General features: G+C 51.3%; 1 protein-coding gene across 1 annotated transcript in view; it reads right to left on the reverse strand.

Moving 5' to 3' along the window:
• The window catches only part of CCDC88C (coiled-coil domain containing 88C), a 123,622-nt gene extending 97,145 nt beyond the window's left edge, over positions 1–26,477 (reverse strand). Inside the window, exons 1-3 of the mRNA XM_032405794.1 lie at positions 26,274–26,477; positions 25,406–25,506; positions 18,265–18,373 (exon numbers count right to left, since the gene is read on the reverse strand). Of these exons, the coding sequence (XP_032261685.1) occupies positions 18,265–18,373; positions 25,406–25,506; positions 26,274–26,333 (270 nt within the window). The 5' untranslated portion in view covers positions 26,334–26,477. The remainder of the gene's footprint in view (positions 1–18,264; positions 18,374–25,405; positions 25,507–26,273) is intronic.
• Positions 26,478–27,020: the final 543 nt, after the last annotated feature.

The following is a 27,020-nucleotide window of genomic DNA, read 5'->3' on the forward strand; positions in this document are numbered from 1 at the left end:
AAAGCTTAAAACAAGATAATTACACCCAAACAGGAGCAATACATTTGCCTAAGGACAACCTCCAAGGTCGCTAGCAACAGCATGTTTTCCAGCCTTATCTTTAGGGGCACAAGGACAAGCCAGTTCTGGTTCAAAGGGCCTGTGTTGATAAGGTGAGCCCCTGGAGGCTAGGCCTGGTCCCCTGCTTTAACAGCTCTGGTGCTTTCCGCAGCGCTGCCGTGATGGGAAGACCCGGTAGAGGAGCCTGCAGCCCTGGGGGCCTGGCCAACGGGCTCGGTGATGTTTATGGCTCCACTGTGTCCTCTCCCAGAAACCCGCCCAGGCCAAAGCGCCTGAGCCGCGTGCATTGTAAGAACCCCACTCTAGACAAAAGCACTCTGGGACAGCGCTGACAGCTGCCGCATGCATATGAGCTCTCACTTTCTGTCCCCCCCACTCCCCCACCCCCGCCCCGGAAGTTCCAAAGCCAGATGCAAACTCAAAGACCTGAGCCATCTTGCCCTGTCTTGTTAGGCTGGGAAATGGCCCCAAGAAGCAAACTCGGGCGTTCTCAGGTCCATCTGTCTACAAGAAGTACGCAAGCACGCCAGCCACCCAGGCAACTTTCCGCAGCCTCATGAAGATCTCCCGGCTGATGCCGGACCGGGAAACAAGGCAAGGAGGGGGCAGACAGAGAGCCAGGCCTCGGATCCTAGACTCAGCTGTCCACTGCCTCCAAATCGCTGGAGGGACAGAAGAAAACCACTCCATGGCCCTGGGCTTCTGTTTCCCCACTTGCTAAACAAGGAGCAGGCTGAACAGGATGAGTGGTTCTCAGCCTGGCTGCTCATCACAATCATCTGATTAGAAGCATCTAAGAGAGCTTTTAAACAGTATTAATACCCAAGCCCACCCGGACCAGCTAAAAGCCGAATCTCTCACTTTGGGGCGGGAGGGTCCACATGCTGCATTTTAGGAGCTTCGGGTATTCCGGAGTGAGAACACCGCACTGGGCCACTCCTCATTTCCCTTCTGGCTTTCACACTACCAGCCACACCCCATCGGGGCTTGTTCTTAAACACCCCCGTTACAGTCTCCTGAGCATGACCATCACCGAGGAACAATTATCAGGCCCCAGGCATGTCCCAGCCGTGCCTCTGGCCAGCAAGAGAGAGGATCGGGGTGGTAAGTGAGCCCCAATCAACGTATGAGCAGAGGTCGGTCATGTCACGGAGAAGGGCTGATTTCCAGCTCGGCTACTGACTCACCGTGTGGCCACAGCCAAGCCCTTCTCCCACTTTTCCGTTCCCCCCACCCCAACCCCCTCTCCCAGGTAAAAGCCTCAGCACAGCTTTCCAGAGCTTCGATGCTGCTTCTACATCCTTGGGCTCCCTGAACTCTGAGGTCCGGGCAGGTACCAGGTGGCACCAGCCCCAGAAACACCCCAGGCTCAGGGTGTCTGTCGCGCTCCACCCTCGTGACTCTAGATCCTGGCCGAGGACTTCAGCCGTTCCTGCGAGACCCAAGTTACAGCAACCGCTCAGAGCAGACCGTGCGTGTGTCTGCGGCTCAGGCCGTAACTCAGCAGCTCACAGAAAGCTCTCAAACTGATCTGTAAACAAGAAATACACATGGCAAGCTGTCAGCCACTTGGGCAGCACAGAAAAGGACTAAAAAAGGCTCGAAACACTCTAACACATGACGTTTCAACCAAATAAAGACCGAGATCTGTTCTCACAGTGGGCTGTGCCCCAGAAGCATGCTTGGGGAGAGAGATGCTCACTCCTCCCCTTTGGGGCCTGTGTGAAGCACTTCCTTGGGTATTAATAACCCCCAGCTGTCCCCGCGAAAGCCAGAGATTCCCTTCCCAGGGAAGAGCCACAGGCTAGGAGGGTCAGTGAACTTCCAACCACTTTAATGTGCTGAGATGGCAGGATGGTGGGGAGACATCTGCCTTCTCTCTTTTTATGTGAAGTTTTATTCTGAATACCACCCTGTTATGTGGTAACAATAGAAGGCAGAAAAGGAAGCATCGAGATACCTGGTTCTGTAGAGCAGGCCAAGATCTCCTTCGGGGGCGGGGAGGAAGGCTCGGAAAAAGCTCATTTCCAGATGGAAAAGGACCTCTCCCCCGGCAATTGTTCACCAACCCAAGGCAGGATATTAGTCTGGATGTCAGGCCACCACAGATCCAGGACGGACCGAGGAACGCAGGGAGCATGCCTGTCCTCCACCTGGAGGAGGGTCCAATTAGTTCATATTAAGGCTGTGGCAGCAACAGCCAAGTGCAGTGGGGCCTTTATAGGTCAATGTAGGGCTAGGTCGGGGGGCGGGGGGGACTGGGAGGAAAAACAGCTCCATCCACTTTCCAAGTCCAGACACTAAAATGGGAATAGGAGGGCCTGTGTGCCGTCACCTCGGTGACCAGCTCCCTCTTCACCCTCCCCGTGAGGAAGGTTTGGGGGGGTCACGGACTACTTCTCCCGCGGCGGGGGGGAGGGGGAGTCATGGCCTGCTCTTCTAGACAGATGTGATCCCAAATTCAAAGCTGAGGTCACTGACCTAGACCCAAAGGACTTCAAGGAGAAAGGGATGCTTCTGGTCTGACAATTTAAGCCTGGTTTGATTTAAGCAAGAGCTTCTAAAAAGTCCTCATCTCCTAGGACAATCCCATCATCCACAGGAGTATCTTGGCCGCCAGGACTTCAGATTAATTGCTTTGATGTGGAAAAACCCCTATGCTGACTCCAGGTGAAAAGGTTATTCTTTTAAAACAAACAAGAAAAGAAAAAGGAAAAAAAAAAAGAAAAGATGGAGGAAAAAGGAAAGGGAAATAAAAGAAATGCTGATTGATGCTGCTCAACTAGCCACACATGGTCAGCCAGCCACCTGGTGGGACAGACACACGCCGCTCTTAAGCTGGGGCTGGGGTTTCAAGCCCTTGATGATCAACATCACGTACGTTCTTATTAGATGCTCCCTTCATTCCTTCAGAAAATATTTGAGACCAGTGTCTGGCACATAGCCACATGTTCCACAAAAACCTTCTTTCCTCCTCTTAATTTATGCTTTCAATATCTCCACCTCATTACCGTGTTAGAGAGGGTGGGGACCCAATCTAACTCAGTGCAACACCCAAAGCATGCCTCAAGCTCTGTGTTAAATGCAGGCATCTCACAGGTGTCAATTCTAAATAAAGCCCCCCCCCCCCCCCCCGCAGAAATCCTTGGGACTGTGATACATAGGTTTCCTGGGAGCATGCAGTAGTCCAACCTCTTGATTCTCTAACTGGCTGTGTCAAATCCACACGGCCAGACCCTAGCAAGCCCACAACTACCCCTGCAGCATCCTCCTAAAAAGTGTCACTGAAGCCAACTTCCAGGCATCATATGCAAAAAAGCCAACAGCCAGGGGCGCCTGGGTGGCTCAGTCATTAAGTGTCTGCCTTTGGCTCAGGTCATGATCCCAGGGTCCTGGGATAGAGTCCCGAGTCGGGCTCCCTGCTCAGCAGGGAGCCCGCTTCTCCCTCTCCCACTCCCCCTGCTTGTGTTCCCTCTCCTGCTGTCTCTCTCTCTGTCAAATAAATAAAATCTTAAAAAAAACCCAAAAAACCCAACAGCCGGTCTCATTCTATTACGGGGATTCCCAGAGCCCAAAGGAGTTAAAAACAAATAAATCCAAAACAACACAGGGACTCTTCCAAAGCCCAGAGAAAGGAGTGGAAACATCCTACTTCCTGTCCCTGGGTCACAGGCCCCCAATCTGAACCAGAAGGCAGAGGGACCTGGGGCCTCCACAAGGAAAGGGTATGGGTTCAGTACTTTTTTTTTTTTTTGGTAAAACTATGGTAGAACACACAACATAAAACCACATGAAATACACATTCACATTTGCCATCTTAACCGATTTCAAGTGTAGAGTTTAGTAGTGTTAAGTACACTCACAATTATACCAACCTCCAGAATTCTCTTCATCTTGCAAAGTCAACCTCTATCCCATTGGACAATGTAACTCCCCATTCCCTCCACCCTGTTCCCCAGCCCCCGGCAACCACCATTCTGCTTTTGATCTCAATGAATCTGACTGCTCCAGGTCCCTTACAGAAGTGGGATCACGCAGCATTTGTATCTCTGTGACTGGCTTACTTCATGAGCACCATGTCATCTAGGTTCATCATGCTGTGGGATGTGTCAGAATTCCCTTTTTAAGGTTAATATTCCATTGCATGTATGTATTTTGTTATCCATCCACCCACAGATGGAGACGTGGGTTACTTCCACCCCCTGGCTTTTATGAATAATGCTTCTATGAGTATGGGTGTTGTTCCTCGCTTTTTAAGCCAAAGATTTCTAAAATCAGATAGCCTACTCAAAGACTAAAAGTTCAATTTTCCTGAACATAACATATTCTTCTCTCTCTCTTTCTTTTGGTAGTTATCGCTTACACGTTCTCAACTCTTCCCATCCAAATCTGAACATACACTCCAATTTCAGAGTTATATCATGAATTCACTTCCCAACTCCATCTGGCTGCTCCCAGCCCTCTGAGGACTCTCAGCGTGGCAGCCACCACCAGGACCACCATAATAGCTGTTCCCAGTTGACCATGTTCCTGCCAACCTGGCTATCCCCGGTGGTTCAAGTTCTCCCTTCCAGAGACTGTACCTAGGAGCTCAAACACACCGGGGACGTAAATGACCTATAACTTTGGCACTGGATCACCCCTTTTCCACCACGTGCCCGCCCCCTCCCAACTCCCAAAAGAACCCAACCCAATACCCTTTGGAGGTGGAGGGTAGTTATGAACATGGAACTCCCATGTCCTGACCTTGACCTCCCAAGAGCAGGGAGGGAAACCTCAGTCAGAACCAGAGGAGGATACTTTCACAGGGAAAAGAAGGTTCTGCTGGTGACAATTCCCATTACTTCCTGTTTAAAAAGCCTGCTAAAGGGCTCCTCAAAGTGACTCTGCCTTTAGAAATCAATGCATCCCACCTTTTGAGTCCCAGGGTCAATAAAGACCCGGAGTCTCTATGCAGGGAATGAGCTACAGCGGGAACACTGGAGTCCGGCCTGCCTTGTAAAGCTTGCCTGGAGCAGTTCTCAGCCTGGCCCCCAGCTGCTGCTTCCAGACACAGCTCTTGGGATCACACCAAGTAGCAGGGTGGCCCAACAGCCAGCGTTTATTAACCCTCCAGTCCCCGGGAGGACTAAAGGCTGCCAGTTCCTGCCCTGGGAAAAACCTGCAAGCTGGGGCAGGACCCAGAGAAAGCAGGCGGGCGCTGAAATGATGGGGATCAGGAAAATAATTAAACACAGGTTCATGGAGGTGGACCAAGGGAAGGTGCTCCGATGGGAGAAAGTGCCAAGACAAGACGCAGGGGTGTAGGGGGAAGGGGCGGGGGCTCGGAGGGGGCAAAGTCAGCGCTACAGCCTGGTAACAGGTCCAGTCCACCGGCACCAGCCTTCAGCTCGGCAGTAGGTGCCACGCTGGGCATTTCACATCCTGGCGCACGCTCTCTGACCCAGGGAGTCAAGGGCAGCTGTCCCCCTCGGACGAAGGAGGAAATGGCTCCAAGGGGGTCAGATGGCTTGCCCCAGGGGAGGAGAGACCTCACTGCCTGCTGTCTGCACAACAATGGGGAGGACACTGTCCAGAGGCCTCCCCAGGATATGGGCCAGGGGCAGACAAGGTAAAAGCCTCAGAGTTTACCTCCCAAAGGAAAAAACCAGGGTAGGGACAGGTGATGATGGGTGAAGCAGGTCAGATCTAAGCACCTCTTCCTCCCAGGTGACCTACACCTCCGTCCCCATCTGCTTTCCTCGGACAGTGTGGGCAAGCCGTTCAGAATTAACTGCCCCAGGCAGCTGAAGAAGAGCCTGGACTTATCAGAAACCACCACCTCTTCTTTGTTTTGGCATCTCAACCTTGGGACATCCACAGCTGCAACTTAGTTTCCATCTGAAAAGTCCAATTTTGTAAGCTCTAGTCTATAAAATTCCAGCATCACAAATTCTCACTGTAAAGGGGGAAGGGGTGCGGGAGAAGCATCTAGAAGACCAACTTAGCACCAGAAGTGCCGAACTGGCTTCAGAGTTTCTGATAACTGAAGCAGCCACAATTCCACACTGTAAAGGGAAGTCAGCAGGAGGAGCAGCCTGTTTGGTTGCTGTGGTTTAGAAAGGAGGCATTCATTTTTAAAGTTTTAAAGTCATTAAGCCTAAACACTACAAAGCTCAGGGGAGCCACTCTGGCTAGACAAAGTTGAAAACAATCAATGTAATTTCCACCCCCCAGGGACTGAGCCTCCCCAGTACCTGACATATGGCATGTCCATCAACAAAGCGCAACACCACATGAAAAGCCTACAGGTTGGCGTGAAAGCAGCAGGGGAGCCCTGGAAGAGTGGGATTCAAAGGCCCCAGCCACCCCAGCCCACCCCGCCCCACCGCATCTCTGATCTCCTCAACCGTCAGGTCCTAAGTCCCCGATACGTGTCAGGCACTCAAGGGACACAGAACAAACTTTGTAGGGCCATTCTAGCCTAGAGACAGGACCCTGGGTCCAGACCCAGTACAATAACGAGTTGCCCGAATGCCAGGACTGACTGATTTTCTGAATTACTCACTCCAGAGTCATGGGTTCTGTTGTGTTGTGTCTTGTCTCTAATACACACTACTGGTAGACCCGTTTCCTCGCTGGTATGGCGAGACGCAAAGATGCCGTGCCTGCTTTTAAGATACTTCACTGCTGGTGGCAGATAAAATCGTGAGATAATGGGTCTAAGACGCTGAGTGCACTGTAAGCACACAGTAAACTTAAAAAGATCACAGAGGAGAAAAACGTGTAGGGCAAGTCAAGCACATATGTGCATGCTTCCTGGACTGATCCAAACACATCACAGTGGACCCCAGGGAAGGGCCCTTCCCTCAATCCACCCACTAATAAACCAATGAAGCACGCCCAGAGAGGCGGATCTGCTCACGACCCCTCTGCCCGACCAGTGGGCATCTTACCCCCGTGGTACCTGCACAAGGCCCTCATTCAGCCCCCCTCACAGTCCTAAGGCAGGCGCTATTACTACCCTCTTCTCAGATAAGACTCTCGGAAGATGAAGGTCCCCAAGGTCACAAATGTGAGCGGTGAGCTCCAAGAAACCCACGCCTCTACCTCCTGCCTCTGCAGACAGGCCTGCAGGGGCTCTCCTTGCTGGCTCTCTGTGCCTGGCCCTTGCAGCTGCAGGATACAGACCGACTGCAAAGTCAGCCTGGGGGCTACCGCTATTAACACTCACGGCCTCAAGAAACTTGGCATTATTTCATGTGACGCGTCACGACAACCTGCAATATGGTGTCACCCGTATTTTACAGGTGAAGTTAAACGATGCACCCTAAGTCACAACGGTAGTAACAATGATGCACGAGTCTCTAGACCCCTGCAAGAATTCAATGACCCAACCTGACAAAGCAGTGGGGCTTGCCCTTACTTCTGCCCTCCACCTTCGCTCCCCACGCTTCCATCTCTTTCTTCCCCCTCTGGCTTCACCTTCCTGGCCTTCCTGGCTTTCACCCGCCCCCCCATCCCCGAGCTCACGCATCCACTTCCACGAAGCAGCAGCGTCTGACCTCCTCCCCCCAGGTGAGAAAGCAAACCTGACCCCTCCCCCTCCAGAGCCAACACCAGGACCCATCGGGTGGCGGCCAGTGAAGCGTGGATGGAACTGTATAAAATTTCTGGACAGAAGAGATCCCATTTTCAAGCTCCATTTTCCTTTCCAACGCATGAACTCTTGACCTGGGCCAGAGGGGCAAGAGTTCTACAGGCAATTGCTCATAACATTTCAACAGGCCGACTGACAGTTGTACCACAGGAGGTCAGTAAGGTTCATTAACACATACCCGGGACACTTCTGTTTGGTGCATCGATAAAATAATCAACGAGACAGTAATCAGAAGCAGCTCAGCCAGTCAGCCCCAATTAGCCGTTTTTTTCCTCTTCTCTCCCCGATCTACATCATGCAATTCCCCCTTCTTTCTCATAAAAGCCCCTTGCTTTCCCCACACAGGCGGGAGACTTCTGGTTACTCTGGAACCTGTGCTCCCTGGATGGCAGTTCTGAGACCCCCAGTGAAGAAGGCCTTGTTCTTTTTCAGCCCTGCCTCTTCTCCGGGTGGACAGAAGCAATGGGAGGCTTCCCGGCCTCCAAGGCCGCACCGTGCCCCATCTCTTCCCTCACAGGACGGCCCTCTCTTTAGACCACCTCCCCTCCCCCCCCTTAACCTGTTGAGAAACCTAATCCCGAGCGGGGTGTAGCTGGCAGGCCTTCTGAAACCTCCATCTGCCCTCAAAATATCACCACCAAACTCCGAATCGGGGGCCTCTTCAACACCGCTATCATCCTTGGTGAACCCACCGATTTCAGACAAGCACTTCCTCATCCTCCTTAGTCTTTCTCCTCAAAACCAGAAAAATGACTCCAATAAGACCATAAAGGGAAAGGACCAAGGCCCTGAATGCTACAGTGCAGTCGCAAGAAAAACCCCGCCTTTCCAAAAAGAACAGCTGAATAACAAAAACTGTTATTAACCCTGGAGGTGAGCCATGCAGGCGGCTCTACGGAGGGGCGCAGCCTGCCCAGGCAAGTTCCTCGGAGACTCCTCCTGACAAAGTAGTTGTAACATCCAACATGCTGATCTTGGCACTGAACACCAAAACCCAAGGCAAGGGAGAGACTTTTTTTTTTTTCCCCCCTAAAAACAAGAAATCCATTTCCCTCCTCCTCGTCACAAAAGGAATGGGTACCTCTTCCCACTTCCTACACGTCTCTGGTGTCTAGTGTACAGCAAAATACATTTCTACCTTCATTCACCCAGCAGTGCTGGATTCCCACGCCCCTGAACGCTCACAGCCCAGTTCTGAATGTGTGACCGACAAGAGCTAACTGAAAAGGAGGCCCGTTCGCTCCCCCTAAAAGCACCCCAGTCCACCTTCAGCATCTGAGCGCTTCACAGTCGTGGTTCAGCTGATATTTTGTTGGAAGCACAAATTCAGACCACTTGTTCTGTGAGGGGGGGGTACCCCCCCCCAACTTCCACCCCTGGGTCTCTTCTGTGCCAGGCTGGAAAAAGGACACTTCTTAAAGGCATGGCCCCAAGCTATGAGAAACCTTGAACAAAAGGCATAGAGAAGTAAATCCATGGTGAGAGACCAGGATTCTGGAAAGAAGTGCCATTCAGAGGAAGGAGAGGAGCCAGGACCAAGTTCGGATTTGCAGATACAAAGGTCTGAGTGGGCCAATCCTGTACGGGGCATGCGCGCTCAGTGCTGTGCCCAAGCCAGGTGGCAGCCCACGGTCCCTTGGAGGGAAGGAGAGCGTGGCAGCTCAGGGCCAGGAGGGAAAGCCCCGACGATTCAGGGTCTGGACTCAAGGTCAAGAGGGGGAGCCCACAGACACCAGAAAGATGGTGTCTACACATATTCTCCCCGCCTCCTCTGCCTCTGTGTGTGTGTCTGTCTCTCTCTCCTCCTCGCCTTCAGCCTCCATGGCCTGGCCAAGTTCCAGCTCCACTAATTACATCAGACCCACCTTTCACCCCTCCCCACCCTCTGCAATTAGCCCTGGTTCTCTGCTTCCCGCTGCTCTGGGGGTGCAGCCTGAGGCCAGCTGGTCCCTGCATCCCACCCACGGCCCAACCCCAAAGTGCTGACTTCAGAAGGCGCCTGAAGCAATCCGGTCCCTTCTTCTGGGGCTCTGGGGCTCCAGGCTGGTGTGAAATCTAGCTTTCAACAAGGGGGAGCCTAAGCAGGAGACCCTCAGGAAGCAGCACTCCTAGCCTGGCCCACAACACGAGACTTCTGGCTCAAGAACCCCCTCACCCTGGTGTCCGTGCAGATCCTGAGGGGCCCTGCCCACCTTCACACAACAGTGGTTCTGCCAACACCAAGCTATCTCCCTCCATGATGGATTGCAGAAAGCCAGATTTTCAGAAAGACATTTCACCCGAGGAAACCTGCAGCTCTCTGGGGCTGTTTCTAGATCTTACTTGATGAGCCTCACTTTCCTAATCTGTAAAATGGAGACAGCAATTTCTTCCCCACAGAGCCTAAGCCCGGCTCACAGGAGGCGCTGTTACCTTCTGGCAAGCTTCTGACCGGGGCAAAAAGCTGAATTTCAAAGTCCCTTCTTACTGTTCAATATGCCTTGACAACATTTCTTCTAAAAACGAAAAGGAGAAAAGACAAAGGAATCAAGTCCATCTGACACTTGATCTCGCATTTTGCAGAAGCAAAACCTGCCTCTGGAAAGGTCTGGGGTGATGAAGCACATGACCAGGTGTCCTCAGCCCTGTTTGCTCCATCCCTGGTCAGCAGGACAGGGAGGGGCATAGGTCAGGAGCAAATGCCTTCTGTTTAGTGTAGAAAAGGGGAATTCTAGTGGCCCTGAAAGCTACCACCTTCCTGCAGCGCCCCCCCCAGCTGACCCAGAGCCACTGCCACTCAGCCCCCATGGGGCAGGTCCTGAACCCCGAGGCCCTGGTGGGAGTGGGGGCAGATCTGCTGCAGACCTCAGAGGTCCGAGGCCCGGGAAAACATTTACCCTGCCCTCAGATGCGTGCTCCAGGTGGGGCACCTAGCAAGCTGCTGTCCATGGCCCCGCGTGGGCAATACCCCATGGGTATCTCTCAGAACTCATCCCCTCTGCCCCTGCCTTGGTCCAGGCCCCCATGATCTGCCCTGACTCCCCAACTCCCTCCTGACACCAATCCATTCTTGATATGGTGGCCAGCATTTCCTTTGTTCAACTTTCCCTTTTAAAAATTCTCCCAAAGACTCTGGAGTCCTTCAGGATGAAATTTAAATTCATCAGCATGCCATCCACTGCCCCCTTCCTGCCCCGGCACCTCATCATCTTCCTGCCTCACCCATCACCACCCGCAAAAGACACCCAACCTCTAGCCACCCTGAAGTGATCTAATCAGCCCTCAGGCTATTTTATGTCTCTACATTTTTGCAGGTGCCTTTCCTCTCCAAGGACATCCCCCCATGAACCCCATTTTCTGCCAGTCTAGCTCCCTGCCAATCCTCCAAGACTCAGGGCAAGTGTCACCCACTCCAGAAAGCTCCCCATGAGCTTTACCCCTTCTTGGGCTCTGATCACCCAACTGTTACAGCAGCTGGTTTACCTGGCCTCTCTCCCACGCCACCAGATGTGGGCATCTCAGACATGGAGAAGGACCTTAAGAACAAGAAAGAGAAAAGAACCAGGCAGCCCCTGGCAAGGGACACCCACCTCTCTGGGCTCCCAGAGCTTCCTCATCCCCCATTTCATCACTACCCTAGAGACAATGAGGGCCAGGAAGTGAGAAGGAAAGAGGAAAGGAGGGGTCCACAAAGACCACCGTCCCTCTCGGGCTCACTTCCCCACATAATCTGGAAGGTTCCCTCTAGAACTGTACACGGACAGCTCCCAGGCACGGGGAAGCAGCAAAGTTCCCGGGTCAAGTTCACAGCAGAAAGAGAGCTCCCACTGCTGACCTGGGGACAGGACGCAGGGGCCTCTCTGATGAAGACCACCCAGCCTCACCACCGTGCCGCCACTGCGCGCCACCATCGCCGGGAGGATGTCCTGCTGGAGACGCCAAACCAGCCTCCGACAGTACTCCCAATGCAAGGAAACTCACCCAGGCATACAGTAAAAACCTCAGACCTTCATCCGCATGGCAGAGACACCGAAATATTCATCATGCATTCAACAGCAATACAGAACACGGCGTACCTTAACACAATACGCAAAGGACGCGAACGGGCAAGTCGGCAAGAAAGGACATCCTGGCAGCGAGGAACAGAAGTCCTTGGAGTATTCATGCCCTTTGACCCGGGAATTCCATACCAGGCGTTTATCCCAAGGAAATGAAAACATTTGGTGGAAGGGTGAAGTACCAAGTATGTTCATGGTGGCGGTGTTTATGATTCTGAGACACAAGTAACTCAGTATCAACCTAACAGTAGAGCCACATGATGGGCCTGCCATGTAGACACTAAAATTCCTATTACAAAAGAACATTTAATGACATGGAACAACACTCACCACACAGTAAATAAGAAAGCAGGTTACACATAATATAGATAAGGTGATCCACACTTTGAAACCCATGCACACACAGACACAAAGATGGAAGGCCTAAATACCAAAATGTTAACAACGGCATCTTTAAGTGGTGAGATAATGGGTGAACTTAATTTTCCTTATTTCTCCCAATCTGCAATCAGAAAATATTTTTATAATAAGAGATATTACTTTTTACGTCCCTCAGACTACAAATATAAGCTACAAAATCAAGAATATCCATCCTCTTCTGGTGGAACCTCACAGCCCTCCTCTATAAAACCAAAAAAAGAGGGTCACCTGGGTGGCTCAGTCAGCTAAGTGTCCGACTCTTGATTTCAGCTCAGGTCGTGATCTCAGAGTCACGAGATCAAGCCCCGTGTCCAGAGTCCAGCATCCGGAATCCAGCTTCCGGTTCCGAGCTGAGTGGGGAGTCTGCTTCTCTTTCTCCTCCCCCTCCCCCTCTGCTCCTGCTCTCGCTCTAAAATAAGGAAATCTTAAAAAAAACCACACAGTGGCGAAAGCTCTCCCCTGCAAATGGGATACACTGTGCTCGTCATAAAGCAAATTCCCCTGGTACTGTAGAAATGGCCTGTGTGGACTGTTGTAAATTCCCCTGAACACCATTCCTATCCATGAAAGCAGGCCACACCCACCTACGGAAGCTTCACTTTAACTGAACCCTACTGACCACATGAATGAGACAAAGCTATGCGAGTTTTCCATGTTCCCACCAACAATATCAAATGTACGTTTCCTTCTATTCTTACTTTTGAAGTGTCTTTCATGTCTCAAACTGAGCGCACATATTTCTAGAGCTAATTCTAATTTTAACTAGTCAGCCCATGCTTATCTAATACAACCACCACCAAAAATGGACAGATCTCAAAAACATGCTGAGTGGGGAAAAGGTATATATACATGGAGCAAGAGTATAAAAATGTGAACTGGATACCCACGAAATTAACAATGAGGATTATCTCCAGGGAGGGAGGGAAGGATAACTGGACACATTGGAGGCATCCTGGGGACTTTGATAAGAGAAATTTTATTTAAGGGGAGAAAAAAGCCTCAAGCAGATATGAACTATATTCATGTGTTCATATTTATTTTTAAGAGATACACAAGTGTTCATTAGAAACATCTGTACTACTTTAATTTTTCAAAGCAATGAAGAAAAAGACTACAGAAGATAAAGCAACCCCAGACTCTTCATTCTGCTATTTCTTCCGAGGTAAAGAACAATATTCGGGATCCCTGGGTGGCTCAGTTGGTTAAGCGTCTGCTTTGGGCTCAGGTCATGATATCAGGGTCCTGAGATCGAGCCCCACGTTGGACTCCCTGCTCAGCAGGGACCCTGCTTCTCCTTCTCTCTCTCTCCCCCTCCCCCTCCCCACTGTTCATGCTCTAATAAATAAAATCTTAAAAAAACAAAAAAAACCCGACATTCTGGGTCGGTCCAAGCCTTCTGACCATGGTGAGAGACCAGAGCTCAGAAGAGCCAAGTTCAAGGACCTCGTAAATCAAAGCTTCCTGGAAGTGACCTGTACATCTTGGTTGGTTCTGGCCATCGTGTGACTGTGGAATCTGAGGCCCACGGGGGGCGCATCCTCTTCTGGACAGATGAGAACTCCAGCCCAGAGAAGGAAAGCAGACTGTTCTGGCACGTGATCCGTAAGGGAAGCAGCTCCAAGAAACTCTGCAAATTTCTCACCTCAGGGTAAGTTCTCCAGGTGGGTCCCCACATCCCCCTGAGGGTCCCGATTTCAGGACAGAGATCTATATACACCTGACAACAAAGATCAACACACGCTGAATTTACCCAGGTCACTGTTTGAAGTGCTTCCCACTGGCATAAGGCCAAAGAAGCCTCAGTAACTTCACGTGACCGGCAGGTCTGAACTGTTGGGAGAAGGAACAGGACTGCGGGGGTCCGGGGCAGGGAATGGCAGTGGGACACCGTGCACAACCCCCAAGGAATAAACACACACCAGCCATCGCTGCCCCAGGGACTTCTGCTTCTACGAGATCACTCTCCCACTGGCTCCACTATCAAATCAACATACATTTAATACTCAAGAACCTGAATATAAAAAGAACCATTCTATAAATCTAAAATTTAACTTAAAAAAAAAAAAAAGACTCAGGAAAAAGAGTTTGGCTGTTGAGCAAGTAAAACAAACATCATGAGATGGCGGGGCTCAGAGCTGGCCCGCCACGTGGCTGGAGGCAGCATGCAGGTCTGGTCTAAGCTTGCCTTTCCTCCAGGCCTCCCAGCAGATGTGCCTCCGTCTGCGGAGGCTCGTCCTGCAGCGGGTGGGTACCTCCACCTTGCGCTGTCAGCCTTTTCTTCCGTAAAAGGCAGCAACTAAACGAAGCATTCTCTTCTCTACTTCCCTGTCCCTGGACAGATGAGACGTTCGTCTGCTGGACGTGATGGAGAGGAGTCACCTGGGGGGAACTGGCCGAAGATGCCTCTTCTGGAGGTCACTAGAAACAGTTTTAACCCTTGGTTCTCACGAGAGTGTACATCAGAATCACCTGGAGGGCTTGTGAAGACAGCCAGCCGGACCTCCACAGCCGATCTGGGGAGGGGCCTGACAATCGGCATTTCGAACAAGTTCCCAGGTGATGTTGATGCTGCAGGTCTGGGGACCACGCTCTGAGAAGTCCACTGATTCCCCAGCCTGCTGGGAGGATGGTAAGACCAAAAGCTGGGAACTTCTGAAAATGCAGGTTCTAGGCCCCAGCCCCACAGAAGTCCAAGCAGCAGGTCAGGAGGCAGCCTGAGACCCTGGCTGACACACCAGTGGTCAGACTGAGTCCGGCCATGCTGGTTTTCACCCACCGTCTACTGTCTGCCCCAGAAGAAGGTCAAGAGTCACCAACTCCACAGGTTTTCAGAGGCAAAACTTGAGCTTCCTTGTGCGATAAACCCCGTGCTGCTCCAGAGAGGTCCCCATCCTAACTGTCCCTGCCCCATGGTGCCTAAGAAGGGGACAGCCAGTGGGCAGAACCGTTGCTTGGCAAACAAGACCCAAGGCTGGATTCCGTGACCTCAAGGAGTCTACCAAAATGCCCCAGGCAAGTGGGAGTCCCACTTACTCGGGGGGCAAGCTCTCGCCCGTCCAGGCCACACTGCAACAGTAAGGAACAGCCTTTGTCTTGCCTCATCCTGAGCCCTCCCAAGCTGAGGGGCCATTTTCACAAGGGGACTCAGGCAGTACTCCTCTTGGAAAACTTTCTTTCATGACCCCTTATAATAACAACCAATTATGTTTACACTTGAATGTCAGGGGGCAGGGAAAAGGCAGGATATGCAATTGTATATACAGCACGAACACAACAGTATAAAACAAAAACTATTCATGCAAAAACTGGAAGGAAACAGTAAAAATGTTACCAGGGATTGTCTTTAGGTGGTGGGATTGTGGGTGGTTCTTTTCTTCTTGTTACTTATTTTCCAAGCTGTTCATAAAGAGCACCTATTACTTATAGGACCAGGACTTAACTTTATTTTACAATAAATCGGAAAGAAAAAAATACCCAGAGCTGCCCACACACCTAACCTGTGCCAGCCCAGAGGGGAAGCGGCCCACTAGCTTTCTCCCAGGGAGCAGGACTGACCAAGGAGCAGGGACGGCTCTGCAGTCTTTAGCCAAATGCTTGCAGCAAACCCTTGCCCCGGGCTGGGGCTGCCAACGCACACCAACCCCAAAGAGTTAACAGCGCAGAAGCAGAACAAGGATGCAGGGTCCTCCTTTCTACCTGTGAGTCTTTCTGGGCCCTGAGAATGGGCGAGACATCTTTTCCTCCCCCTGTGTCTCATCTTCTGGAACTCTACACAGAGCAGCAATCTGCCTCCAAACTGACACGGTCTCAAGGGGGTGTCAAGCTCCCTCGGGCCAGCCCAGATCCACTGCCCACCACCAGCGCGGGACTCCCTGGGCCAGCAAGAGCAGAGGACAGCCCCTGCGTGGCCAACAGCTTGCGGCAAGAGCCTGACTGCTGCATGCTGCTCACAGAGAGCTCGCCCCCACCAAGAGCTTCATTGCTGCCACCAGGGAGAGGTTACCACCTCCCAGCCACACCTGCGGCCCAAGATACACCTGTCGAGCGATCGCCACTGGCTCTGGCCAGCCTTGCAAGCCTGTTCCGAATTTCTGTATCTCTCATGTTCACATCCTCCCAAGTTTGGAGTCATCTGAAACTTGATAAAACAGACCTTTGCTGAGCAACTGCACGAAACACGGACCTTGATAGATCAAGGACAGACCTGTTTCATGCTTCCATGGCTTCCTCTACCTCCACCCCCTTTCCTCTTCTCTCTTTCCCATGACCCTCCAAACACGGAAACTTAGTCACCTACCAGGATTCCACTCAGGTGGCCCCTCCTCCAAGAAGCCTTCCTCACCCCTCTGCAGCAGGGGTTAGGGGTCTCTTGAGCTACCTACACCATCCACTTCCCCTTGCACTTAGCACACAGCATCAAAGCACCTCACCATGAATGGTGCCTGCAGATAGGGATCAAGCCCTGAGGACATGCTGAACCACCGGCCCAGCCACCAGACAGCCCCCTCCATGCCCAGACCCAAGTTCACTAATAGCCCCATTGCCTTTGCTCAGCTTCCCCTGCCCATGGCCATCCCCAGGGATACACTCGCTAAATACTTCCCACCTGTCCACAGCATGCCTGGGCCTGAGTGTGGCACCCCTCAGGCAGGAAAACCAAGCCACTCAGCCCCAGAGATCCAGCTCGCCCAGGCCCCCCTCCTCAGCCCAGCTGGCATCTATCTGGGACTAAAAGGATGGGGCTGGGTCTAAGCCTCAGAGAGGCTGCTCAGGAAGTCCACAGTGCTGGGCCACCAATGGTCCATGCTGTGAGCACAGGTGGTTTGCGGAACTGGCCACACAGGGAAAGCATCCCAGCACAGTAACCCCCTCTCATGCACCCCGACCTCGATGGGAGTAGGATGGAAACAATCATCTTGGAAAACTCAGGACACTGTCTACTCCCTTCCTCTCCCCTCCGTCTTCAAACTCGTACTGAGTCAGAAGAAGGAGGGCTTCTGCAGCAACCACAGCCCTCGGCAGGAGCCGGCCCAGCATGCAGCATGAGGCCTCAGCTGACCTCAGAACCAGCAACGACTGCATGAAGACAGAGAGCGAAGCACGGTGGCCCGAGGGCTCCCACATGTTGACAGGGACTTCACCACTCTGAAAATGCCCCTAGACTCCAGCACCAAGATGAGTTACAGTCCAGGAAGCTGATGCTAAGAACAGGTCCCAGAGGCAGAGTCTGCCCAAGGAATCAGCGAAGCCCCAGCATGAATTCTGGAAAAGATTTGTTCTTGAGCAGTGGTTCTCAAACCGTGTTCCCTAAGGTCCTGGGAACCCACAGAGATGCCCCAGCGGGAGAGGAGGGTGTTGAGCAGAGAACACTAGGGCCCCCTAACCCTCAAGTCAATCAGAGTCACTAGGGTTTCACCTGGGGTTTCAAGAAAAATGCACCAGGGGTTGGGGGGGTGGAGAAAAGGTTCATGCTAAGTTTAATAACCAGGGCTCTGAGAGACACAGTTTAAATCTATTTCCCATCAACGTCAACGATTCTCACCTGACCTTCCAAAGGCTGGGATGGATATTTGAACAGCCCTTCCCCATCAGGTCCCCTTGCCCAACCCATCACCTATCTGCTGCTGAGACACAGGGACCACCTGCGAAGTGGTCACTCCACACCACAAACCCCAGTGCTCCTGTCCACAAGCTGGGGGCACGAACATAACCCTTCTGTGGTCCCTTCTTTCCCTCCACCCTTTCGGTTGCTCCTGAACAAAGACTCACTCAGCTGTGGGCTACACCACGTCAGGGTCCGCATTCAAGAGCATGCTTGGGGCCGCCGCCATGAATCAAGGACCATCCCTGGGGCCCCCACCATACCGGGCACAATGCTTTGCGCTCAGCTCAAAGGACATTCGCTAGACAAAGTGATCCAACATCTGACACCCTTCCCACAATGCCAAAAAAAAAAAAGGATGCAAGTGAAAACACACTAAGCGTGAGCAAGCAGATACCTAACCATGAACACCATTTCCTCTCGGCTTCCTGTGGGGGAAACCATTCAGTGACGATACCACCAGATGCACAGCAGAACCCCAGGGGAACAGAGTTCCCAGCCCTTACCTGGTAGTAGGTCTTAATGTTTCTCACCAAGATGGTCAAGTTCTGAATGCGGAGGTTCACATCGTTGTTAACGTGCTTGTTGATGCGCTGATTTGTTGGCCTGGGGTCTCTGGAGAAGGAAGAGAACGGAAACTGCATATCCCGGCATTTGCCACACACCCCCATTCCCAGCTGAGAGCCAGCTCAGTCTGCCCCAGCCTCAGTAACTACGAGGCTATGACAATGTGGCTCGAGTCAAATCCTTATTCCGCTACTGCCAAGCCATGGACCTTAGGGGGGGGGCCCCCATCACCTCCCTCCTTCCCCACCCCCAGCACCAACCCATCATGGGCCCTGAGTCTGTTATTTCCGTTCCAACCGCTAGCAGCATCCATAAACCATCACCAAGGGCCAATGCAGACACCAAAAGTGATACTGTGTGAAAAACTTATAACCTCTCCCAAGATAGATTTCAAGATTAAAAAGATTAAAAGCTGAACCAAAATATAGGAAATACCAAGAAAGGGGAAAAAAAAAGTATTTTTCTGAATTAATAAATCAAAATCATTCATGTTCCATCTCACTGGGGTCCCCCACCTCTGTCACCAGATTGGTCTAGGGCTGGTGCTGCCTGTGATTTACATTTCGGGGACATAGTTCTACTTTGAAAAACCAACAGCAGGAGTCTGTGACGTGACATGGTGTCTTACGTACCCTACAAGAAATGCTAAGTGCACAGATATAAATAATTCATGTGGGAAACCCCCACGGTGTCATTTATTTTCCAATCTTGGGCAAAAGTCGGGTCTGGTTGGGATGAAACTAGAAATGTGAATCAAGTGATTTGTATTTCCACTCATCCACATCCAGGACATTTCTCAAAATATTTCTTACGTGAAGAGAATAGACTGGGTAGACCGGATTTAGCTTCTACCTGCCCATGTATCACACAAAGCCCTCCCTCCCATGTCACTAATTCAAATGAGGGCTGTTTTTAGGGTTTCATCGGTCATCCCCGGCCCTGTGAGACGGGGACGAGGGCAGAGTCAGCCTCTTCCTCAGTAATTGCCCTGCAATGGGACGGAAGCACAGACGGAGTTGGGCAGTTAAGGAGATCAACCTCGATGCCACGCCGCTCATTCCAAAGCCAGTAATGAACACAAAATTGACAAAAAAATCCACAAGTAGAAATCATTTCAGACGTCACTGGAAGTACAATCTTCTTTTTTCTTTAATAATATGAACTGTTTAGAATCTGACCATTAAATATTTGACATATACACCAAGAGACCCTACCCTGCACTGTGTGTTTGCAAAGCCCTTTAACTGTAACACGCAGTAATAGCTACGGATTTTATTCAACCAGCCTGTATCCCCTAAAATAATCACATGGGCACGTTGGGGCAACCAGGGAATCTCTTTTCAACCGTCATGTGACGACATTTCTTATTGTCCCCACACAGTAATGGAGTCTGGCCAAGCCATTTGCACGTTACGTTTCTCTTGGAGCCATTCATTACTGAGAAAACAAAGGTTAACAGTTCAGTGAAAATTAATTTAGGAATAGAGGCGGCATTCAGAATTTAAACCACAAAGGCATTTTTAGCTACAGAAGTATACTTAACGTGGCAAACAATTTATCTTAAGGCTCACTTCTCCTCTCTTTAGATGCCTCAAGAGAGGAAAAGCTATTTTATTAAGTGACGAAAGTACTTCTTAAAACAGAACTTAGCAAGCAGAGCTTTTTCTGTTTTGTTTCTGCAGTCCCAGCTTTAAATCAGGGGGCCTCAGCACACGTGCTGGAATACACGGTGCACATTCACTGCGTGTGCAAACGTACAGCACACACACGGGGTGGGGACCTGCGTGTCCCATAGATAACAGCAGAGAAGCCTCTGCCCAGCTCTGCTTTTGTTCTCCCAGTTCAGCTAACTGAAACAACACTCCAAAAGAGCTTCGACATTCACCGTAGGAGTAATATAGACTAATTATCACGATCATTAGTACTCCATCCTTTAGCGAAGGCTCTCAAGGTAGAGAGACTTTGAAGAAATAATTGGAAACAAAAGTCAACTACGGTTAAGGAAGGCTCATCCTCACTCTCCCAGCACCAAGGAACCCCCACTTTCTGTGCTGCAGGAAATGGGGCAGGAGACACAGATGTCAGTCCGGGGCACAAGACTGGCCAAGGTTCTCTGGGTGCTCATCTGCAAAATGATGACAGGATCCTTCCAGCCTTAGGCTGTCATTCTAGAAGGCCAGGTCTGCACCGGCAAACTTGGACCCGTACTTGGTCCTATATCCCAGGAAGAGGACATCCTATAACCACTGCACGACTGCATGTCCCCAAAAGCCATCATTACTAACAAAGGTCTTTTTTTCATGATAGCCCGAGAATGCAAAAGGCCAAGAGCCCCATATGGAGAGGTCAGAGGACAGGAGAGAGGCACTGGGTGCAAGCATCTGGTAGCTTGAGAGGCACTGGGTGCAAGCATCTGGTAGCTTGTCCAAACTCAGGAACAGTTTGGAGTCCAAAGTGTGGGGCCCTCAGCACCTCCTTATAAAAACTTCTAACTAGAGGGGCGCCTGGGTGGCTCAGTCAGTTGAGCATCTGACTCCTGATCTCAGCTCAGGTCATGATCTTGGGGTCATGGGGTTGGGCTCCTCATTCAGCAGGCAGTCTGCTTGAGATTCTCTCTCCCCTTCTGCCCCCCACCCCCATGCACACATATGCTCTCTCTCAAATAAATCTGTTATTTTTTTAAATTTTTTTTAAAGATTTTATTTATTTGCAGAAAGCACAAGCAGAGGGAAAAGCAGGCAGAGGGAGAAGCAGACTCCCTCCTGAGCAGGGAGCCTGATATGGGGCTCGATCCCAGGACCCTGAGATCACGACCTGGGCTGAAGGCAGATGCTTAACTGACTGAGCCACCCAAGCGTCCCTCAAATAAATCTTTAAAAAAAACAGAAACGAAAACTTCTAACTAGAAAAAAAGCAAATCAACTTGCCCTAGAATTTTTAAGAGTTATGATTTACATTTATAGCAACCTTGCCCCCCTCCCTTGGGAAAGCCAGCCCGCAACTTTTAGTTATATTCCAAAGACTTCCAAAATTTAAAAATGAATCAAGAAACGATCTATTGACACAGAGACATCCATGTCCACAATGTATCACTGGTTGAAAAACAGGGATGCTAAAAGACAACAGCACGAGCCCATGTCCGCATAAAAATACCTTAAGGAGCATATATCTACATACTACAGACATCAGAAGACACCAGAATAATAGCATTGCTACCTCTACATGGTAAAATCGTGGGCAATTTTATTTGGCTCATCTGTCTCTTCCTACACTCTTACAACCAATGTAAATTTTTGGTGTAATTTTTTTAAGGACTCAAAGCCCCCATAAAGAATGTCATACTCTGTAGCCAAAAAAGGAAATCATGTAAGTTCACAAAAATCTTTTTTGTTCCAACACTTTTCCGCCAACACAAACTCATTCAACTAACAAGTACTTGCCCTCAGCTTTTATATAGACAGAATGGGACTAAAACTCCTCTTCCAACATGCTAGGTGAAAAATTGTCCTTTTAGAAACGTAGGAAACTCGGGGAGCCTGGCTGGCTTGGCTGGTGGAGCGTACGACTCTTGATCTTGCGGTTGTGAGTTCAAGTCCCACATTGGGTACAGAGATTAAAAAAAAAAATTTTTTTTAGGAAGCTCTCCCATTTGACCTGAGGATGTTTCCAACCCCTGAATATTATCCTGAATTTTGCAGTAAGCACCAGGGGTAAAGTCTGAACAAAGCAAATAATGCTGGACTTACCACAGGCCTTGCAAAGGCCCAGGCTCTCAAGCCCAAGTCCAAATTCCCAACTGCACTCAACAGCCACTGCCTCAAATCAGAAGGTGTCCACTCTCAAAAGTACAGATGCACACAGGCTCAGGCACCTGGGAGCGCGCGCGCGCGCACACACACACACACACACACACACACACCGGGCCCGAGGCCTCGCTCCCAACGATGATGGATGTTTGTTGGGCATTTTCTAGATGCATAATCTTATTTAATCCTCCCAAGTCTATAAAATACCATCCCCTTATTACGGATCAGGAAGTTGAGGCTTAAAGAGTTTAAGTAATTTGCCCAAGGGGGCAGAACTAAGAAGTGGCAGAGAGGGGAATGTGAACTTGTCTGCCCAGTGCTTTCAGAGTCCAAGCGCTTAAATACCTTTCCTACGAGACAGTGAGAAATGTGCCCAAAGTGAATGAGAAATCTTGTTTTCCCTTGGGTACCAGCAGATCGCCCAGAAAGACTGCATTTACCAGGTTCCCCCCGTGCATCTTACTCCAGGCCATTCAATGCCTTTCACTGGGAATTCTCCTACACCTGGGCCTCCCCTGAAAGCTGAGCCCACAGGGCTTTCCTGCTTCCAGGCACTGATGTCACCGGGAGGCGAGGGCCAAGAGAGTATGACCGCAGCCTTCTTCAGTTGCCAGAGACAATGCCCAGGTGCAGCCACGTGACCCCCGCCAGCCTCCGTATGGCTCTGAAGTGTTAGGTAACACGCCTCTTATCTGAGCGCCATACCCCCTTAGCATACTGCTCTCTACAATGTTCCTAGGTTCTACCAACTTGGGGAGACTTTATTGAAATAATAGCACACAGTTGGAGCTACTAGCAGAGGAGATAAGGTAGAACAGAACCTTATCACTGACCTGCTAGTTAGCCTGACATTTCTCCATCTTGCAGAAGTGAACACAGAGGCTTATGTACAATGTTAGATGTGGGGCTTGGATGTGGGTCCTAGAGTCCAGTTTTGCTCTAGTTCTCCTTGAGAGAGGGCCAAGGCTAAGAATGATGCAGTAATCTAGGAGACTAAGAATGTGGGAGAAAGGAAGACTGGAAAAATTCTTAGGGGGTGCCTCAAATCCTTTCTGGATTAAGATGAAGTGTTTGTATTTGACACTAGTACCTATTAAGTGATAAGCACTGTGCTAATTGCTAACACATCATCCCATTTAATCCTCACAACCATCTCTTAAGGGAGGCACTTTACTTCCCATTGTACAGGTGAGGAAACTAAATTGTTGAGTGGCGTGCCCAGCATCACTTGACCAGTAGAAGACAGACCTAGAGTTCATATCCAGGATGGCTACCTAGGCTGTCAATACTAAGGCTGAAATACATTTTTATGTTTTTGGCATACTGTTTTTCAATTGAGGTAATCTTTACATAGACTGAAATGCATAGATCTTAAGTTATAGCTTGATAAGCTCTGAAAAATAAGATGTACTCCAGTGAATACACAGATTATCACCACCCCTCCCCTCCAGAAGTTCACCTGTGTCTCCTTTCCAGACAATCCCCACCCACCTCCAGGAGCAACCAATGTTCTGATTTCTATCCTATCACCTGGAACAGGGTTATTCTGATCATCCAATCAGTAAACTGTGTGCTGCTGGTGCCCCTCATTCCTTGATGTCCTCGGCTGGGAAGTCATCCACACGGCTTCCCGTTGTCCCTTCATCTGCTCCTGACCCTGGCCAGAAGGCACCAGAAGCACGGTGTGAGGCCGTAAGAGCTGCAAACTTCTCAGTTCCCACCCCTAGGATGATTATCTTGGCATTTCACAGAGGAGAGAACATGTAAAAACTGTCAAGGGAAGTGGAGACGCCCTTCAAACTGAATTTAGCCATGGGCCAAGTGTGAACCAGTGATGAGTGGGCATTTCTCAAAGGAATGGTCCAACAGGCTTTCCTGATTTACAAGCAAGTGGTAAACGCTTCAGGAATTCCAAAGGTCAGGGAAGAAAGAGAAACAGTCCCAGGGCTTTTGTTCTCCCCTCTGCCTGGGTGTAAAAACTGAATGAAAAGGCTGGGGATACTGCTGTTTTTAATTAAACAAGCTTGGGTAAGGACCCAGCGGTCACTGCACCAATGGAATCTAGTCATTTTCGGGGTCCACCAAAATGGGGGGGGGGAAGAGTTGCCAGGACTTAAATATGCCACTAGGCAACCCCAGGAAACTCCTTTTCATCAATGTTCTCAGACAAGTGCTGCCAAAGCTGGAAACACATTTGTCTTTTTAGGATCTAATCAAACACAAGATTTAGGTAAGATTAGTTGTGCCTTAAAAAAAAAACTAATGACATCAAATGACTTATTAAAAGCAGCAGTGTTCCCAGTTAATTTTCAAAACAGACCTTTTTTAGGTAGATCTATTTAAACCACTTTCTGAATATGCCAAAGTTAATTGTTCCTCCTGTGTGGGCCACAGAGCTGATTCTCATTAGCTAATGGGTTCCTGCTCAAGTAGGACAACTTGCTTAGTTGCAGGTGAGTAGGTGAGCATAAGCGGCTGCTCCAGAGAACATTACGTTTTATTTTGCTTCCAGTGCCTGTGAATCATACTGACAGTCAGTTCCAATATGTTCCCCGCACTTTGAGTTAAAAACAGAATACAGGCGTAGGAGCCAACACCTACATGTGGCAGGCTGTCAATCACAGGCTCTAGAGAATTCAGCTGCAGCAAAGGATGTGGTCAAACACACATGCTAGAAAGTTTAACTTCCACCAAGACCGTTTAAGCTCAGGGCTTCAAGACAAACAGTACCACAGCATTCTGACTCCCGGGGTTCTCTTAACACAGTTAACTTTAAATCCATGTCATGAGAAGGGCCTTAACCAATTGCACTTGCTACGGGGCAACTGAAAACTCAGGGTGAAGTGAAAAGGAGCTCAGAAACACAGGCATCCCAACCTACAGTGAAACTTTATAGTCACATGGATGCTCCGGGTCCACCCTAGACACTTCCTGTAACCAGACTCTGTTACAGTTCCTTGCCCCCAAAAAGGGTGTTTTTTTTTTTTTAACTTCATTGCTCAAACCTCAAGTATCTGAGTTCGAAGTCGGTTGTGTTATCTACACCATGTGGATGACAGTCATTCAATTCCAAATTGCCTTTACCAAACAAGCTGCCAACCCCTTTGTCCTGGAATTCTTCATATCCAACGAATGGAAAGAAGTCACCTTAATACGGAGACACCAGGGCCCCCCGCCCGGCAAAGAACCCTCCTGTTTGAACTCCATGCTCCATTACTACAACCTTAAACTTTCTGAAGCATCGTTCTTTCCTTCTTCCCTGTAAATAACTTACATTTGCAACATGATTTGGTTCAAAAAGATGCCGTCCGCTAAATCCATGTACATTGTCAGGTTGTCCTGGTTGCCGCTGCCGAATGAGCCAAAAGTTTTCACCTGCCGGGAAGGGGCGTGGAGAGAAAGACAGGAAAGTCACCCCCAGCGCACTGTCTAAAGCTCTCCAGGGCAAATGCGGGCAGGGCCCGCGTGGGAAAAGGGAGTCACCTACGCCCGCCCACCCACTCTTCCGCAGGCGCCAAGCCCACCCTGCCTCTACCCCCACCCCGCGCCGGGCAACAGACGCAAGATAACAAGAGGAAAACTTCCTCCCCACACTCCTCTCCAGTGTCCCAGAGCGGAAAAAACAAAACAAAACCAAAAGGGACTTTTTAATAAATTTCTCACGTCTTAAATCTACTGGAAATGACTACGCCGACTCCAGCCTGTACACATGCTCACTCGGAGCCCCCCAATCCCCACCGCCACCCACCTGCTGGTCTCAGAGGTTCAGAAACTGCACGAGGCTATTTTTGGGGAGTAGGTCCTTTCCTCGAGTGGTCAAGCCATAGGTCGCCCAGGTGATTACTCGGACCCTGTCCGCTCCGGGGACGTAGCCCAGCGCCCGGTCGGAACAGGTGTCCCCGCTCAGCCCTTGGCCGGGCCGGGAGTGCGGCTAGGTCCCGCACTGGGCGCGCGGGCTCCCGAGTTAGAAATGCCTCCAGACCCCAGGGCTCAGACCTCGACCTCCGCCAGGAGCACTTGCTGAATCCCCCGCGTCCCGGAGGCTACCCGGGACCCCGGGAAGGGAGCTTGTACGGCTACCGCAGGCAGCGGGGAAAGGAGCGGGTGCACCAACAATGGGGCAGGGAGCTAGGCGCACTCACCCAGGTCACCAGCGGGCTCTGCAGGAAGAGCTCCATGAGCTCCGAGACGGTCACGTCCATGCTGAGGCTGTGCCCGCCGGCTCCACGCCCGGGTCCCCCGCGCCGCGGCACAAAGCGGCTCTGGCAGCGAGCAACGGGCGCGGGGCTGCGGCGGCTCGCACCCGGGAGACAAAGGCGGGGCGCGAGCCCACGTTCCGCGGCTACGGCGGCCCCGCGCCCCGCCCGGGGCTGGGGGAAGGGGAGGGCCCGCCACTCGGGGAGGAACAATGCGGGCGGCAGCCCCGCCCCTCGGCGGCCCGAGGCAGCCGGGGCGCCGCCTCGCGGTGCCGGGGCCAGGAGCCCGGGCGCGGGCGCGGCTGCGCGGGGCGCCGGGAGGGGGCGGCGGCCCGCACGTGTGCGGGGGGAGGGGCGTCTCCTCGCGGCGCCCCGGCAACCCGCACGTGGGGCCGCCGCCACGCGCCCACGCTGAGCGCAGCCTTCGCGCTTGGGGCCCCCGCACGTGGCGCCTCCCTGCGCGCGTGCGCCTGCGGCGGCCCCGGACGCCAAGTGCGGGCCCGAGCGCGCGGGCGCTGGCGCCCTTCTGCCTTCCCCTGGGGGCGGGCCGGAGGCTGCGGCTCAGCTGCCAGCCGGAGTCGTCCCCGGCCCACCGCGCGCTAGGGCACGGCGGAGCCCGATCCCGAAACTGCCGGCCCGGGGCAGGTGCAGCCCATCGGCCGCGCGGAGCTCCAGCCCCCCCCCTCCCCCAGG

This window comes from Phoca vitulina, unplaced genomic scaffold (assembly GCF_004348235.1).
Source record: "Phoca vitulina isolate PV1807 unplaced genomic scaffold, GSC_HSeal_1.0 scaffold7, whole genome shotgun sequence".
Classification (NCBI taxonomy): domain Eukaryota; kingdom Metazoa; phylum Chordata; class Mammalia; order Carnivora; family Phocidae; genus Phoca; species Phoca vitulina.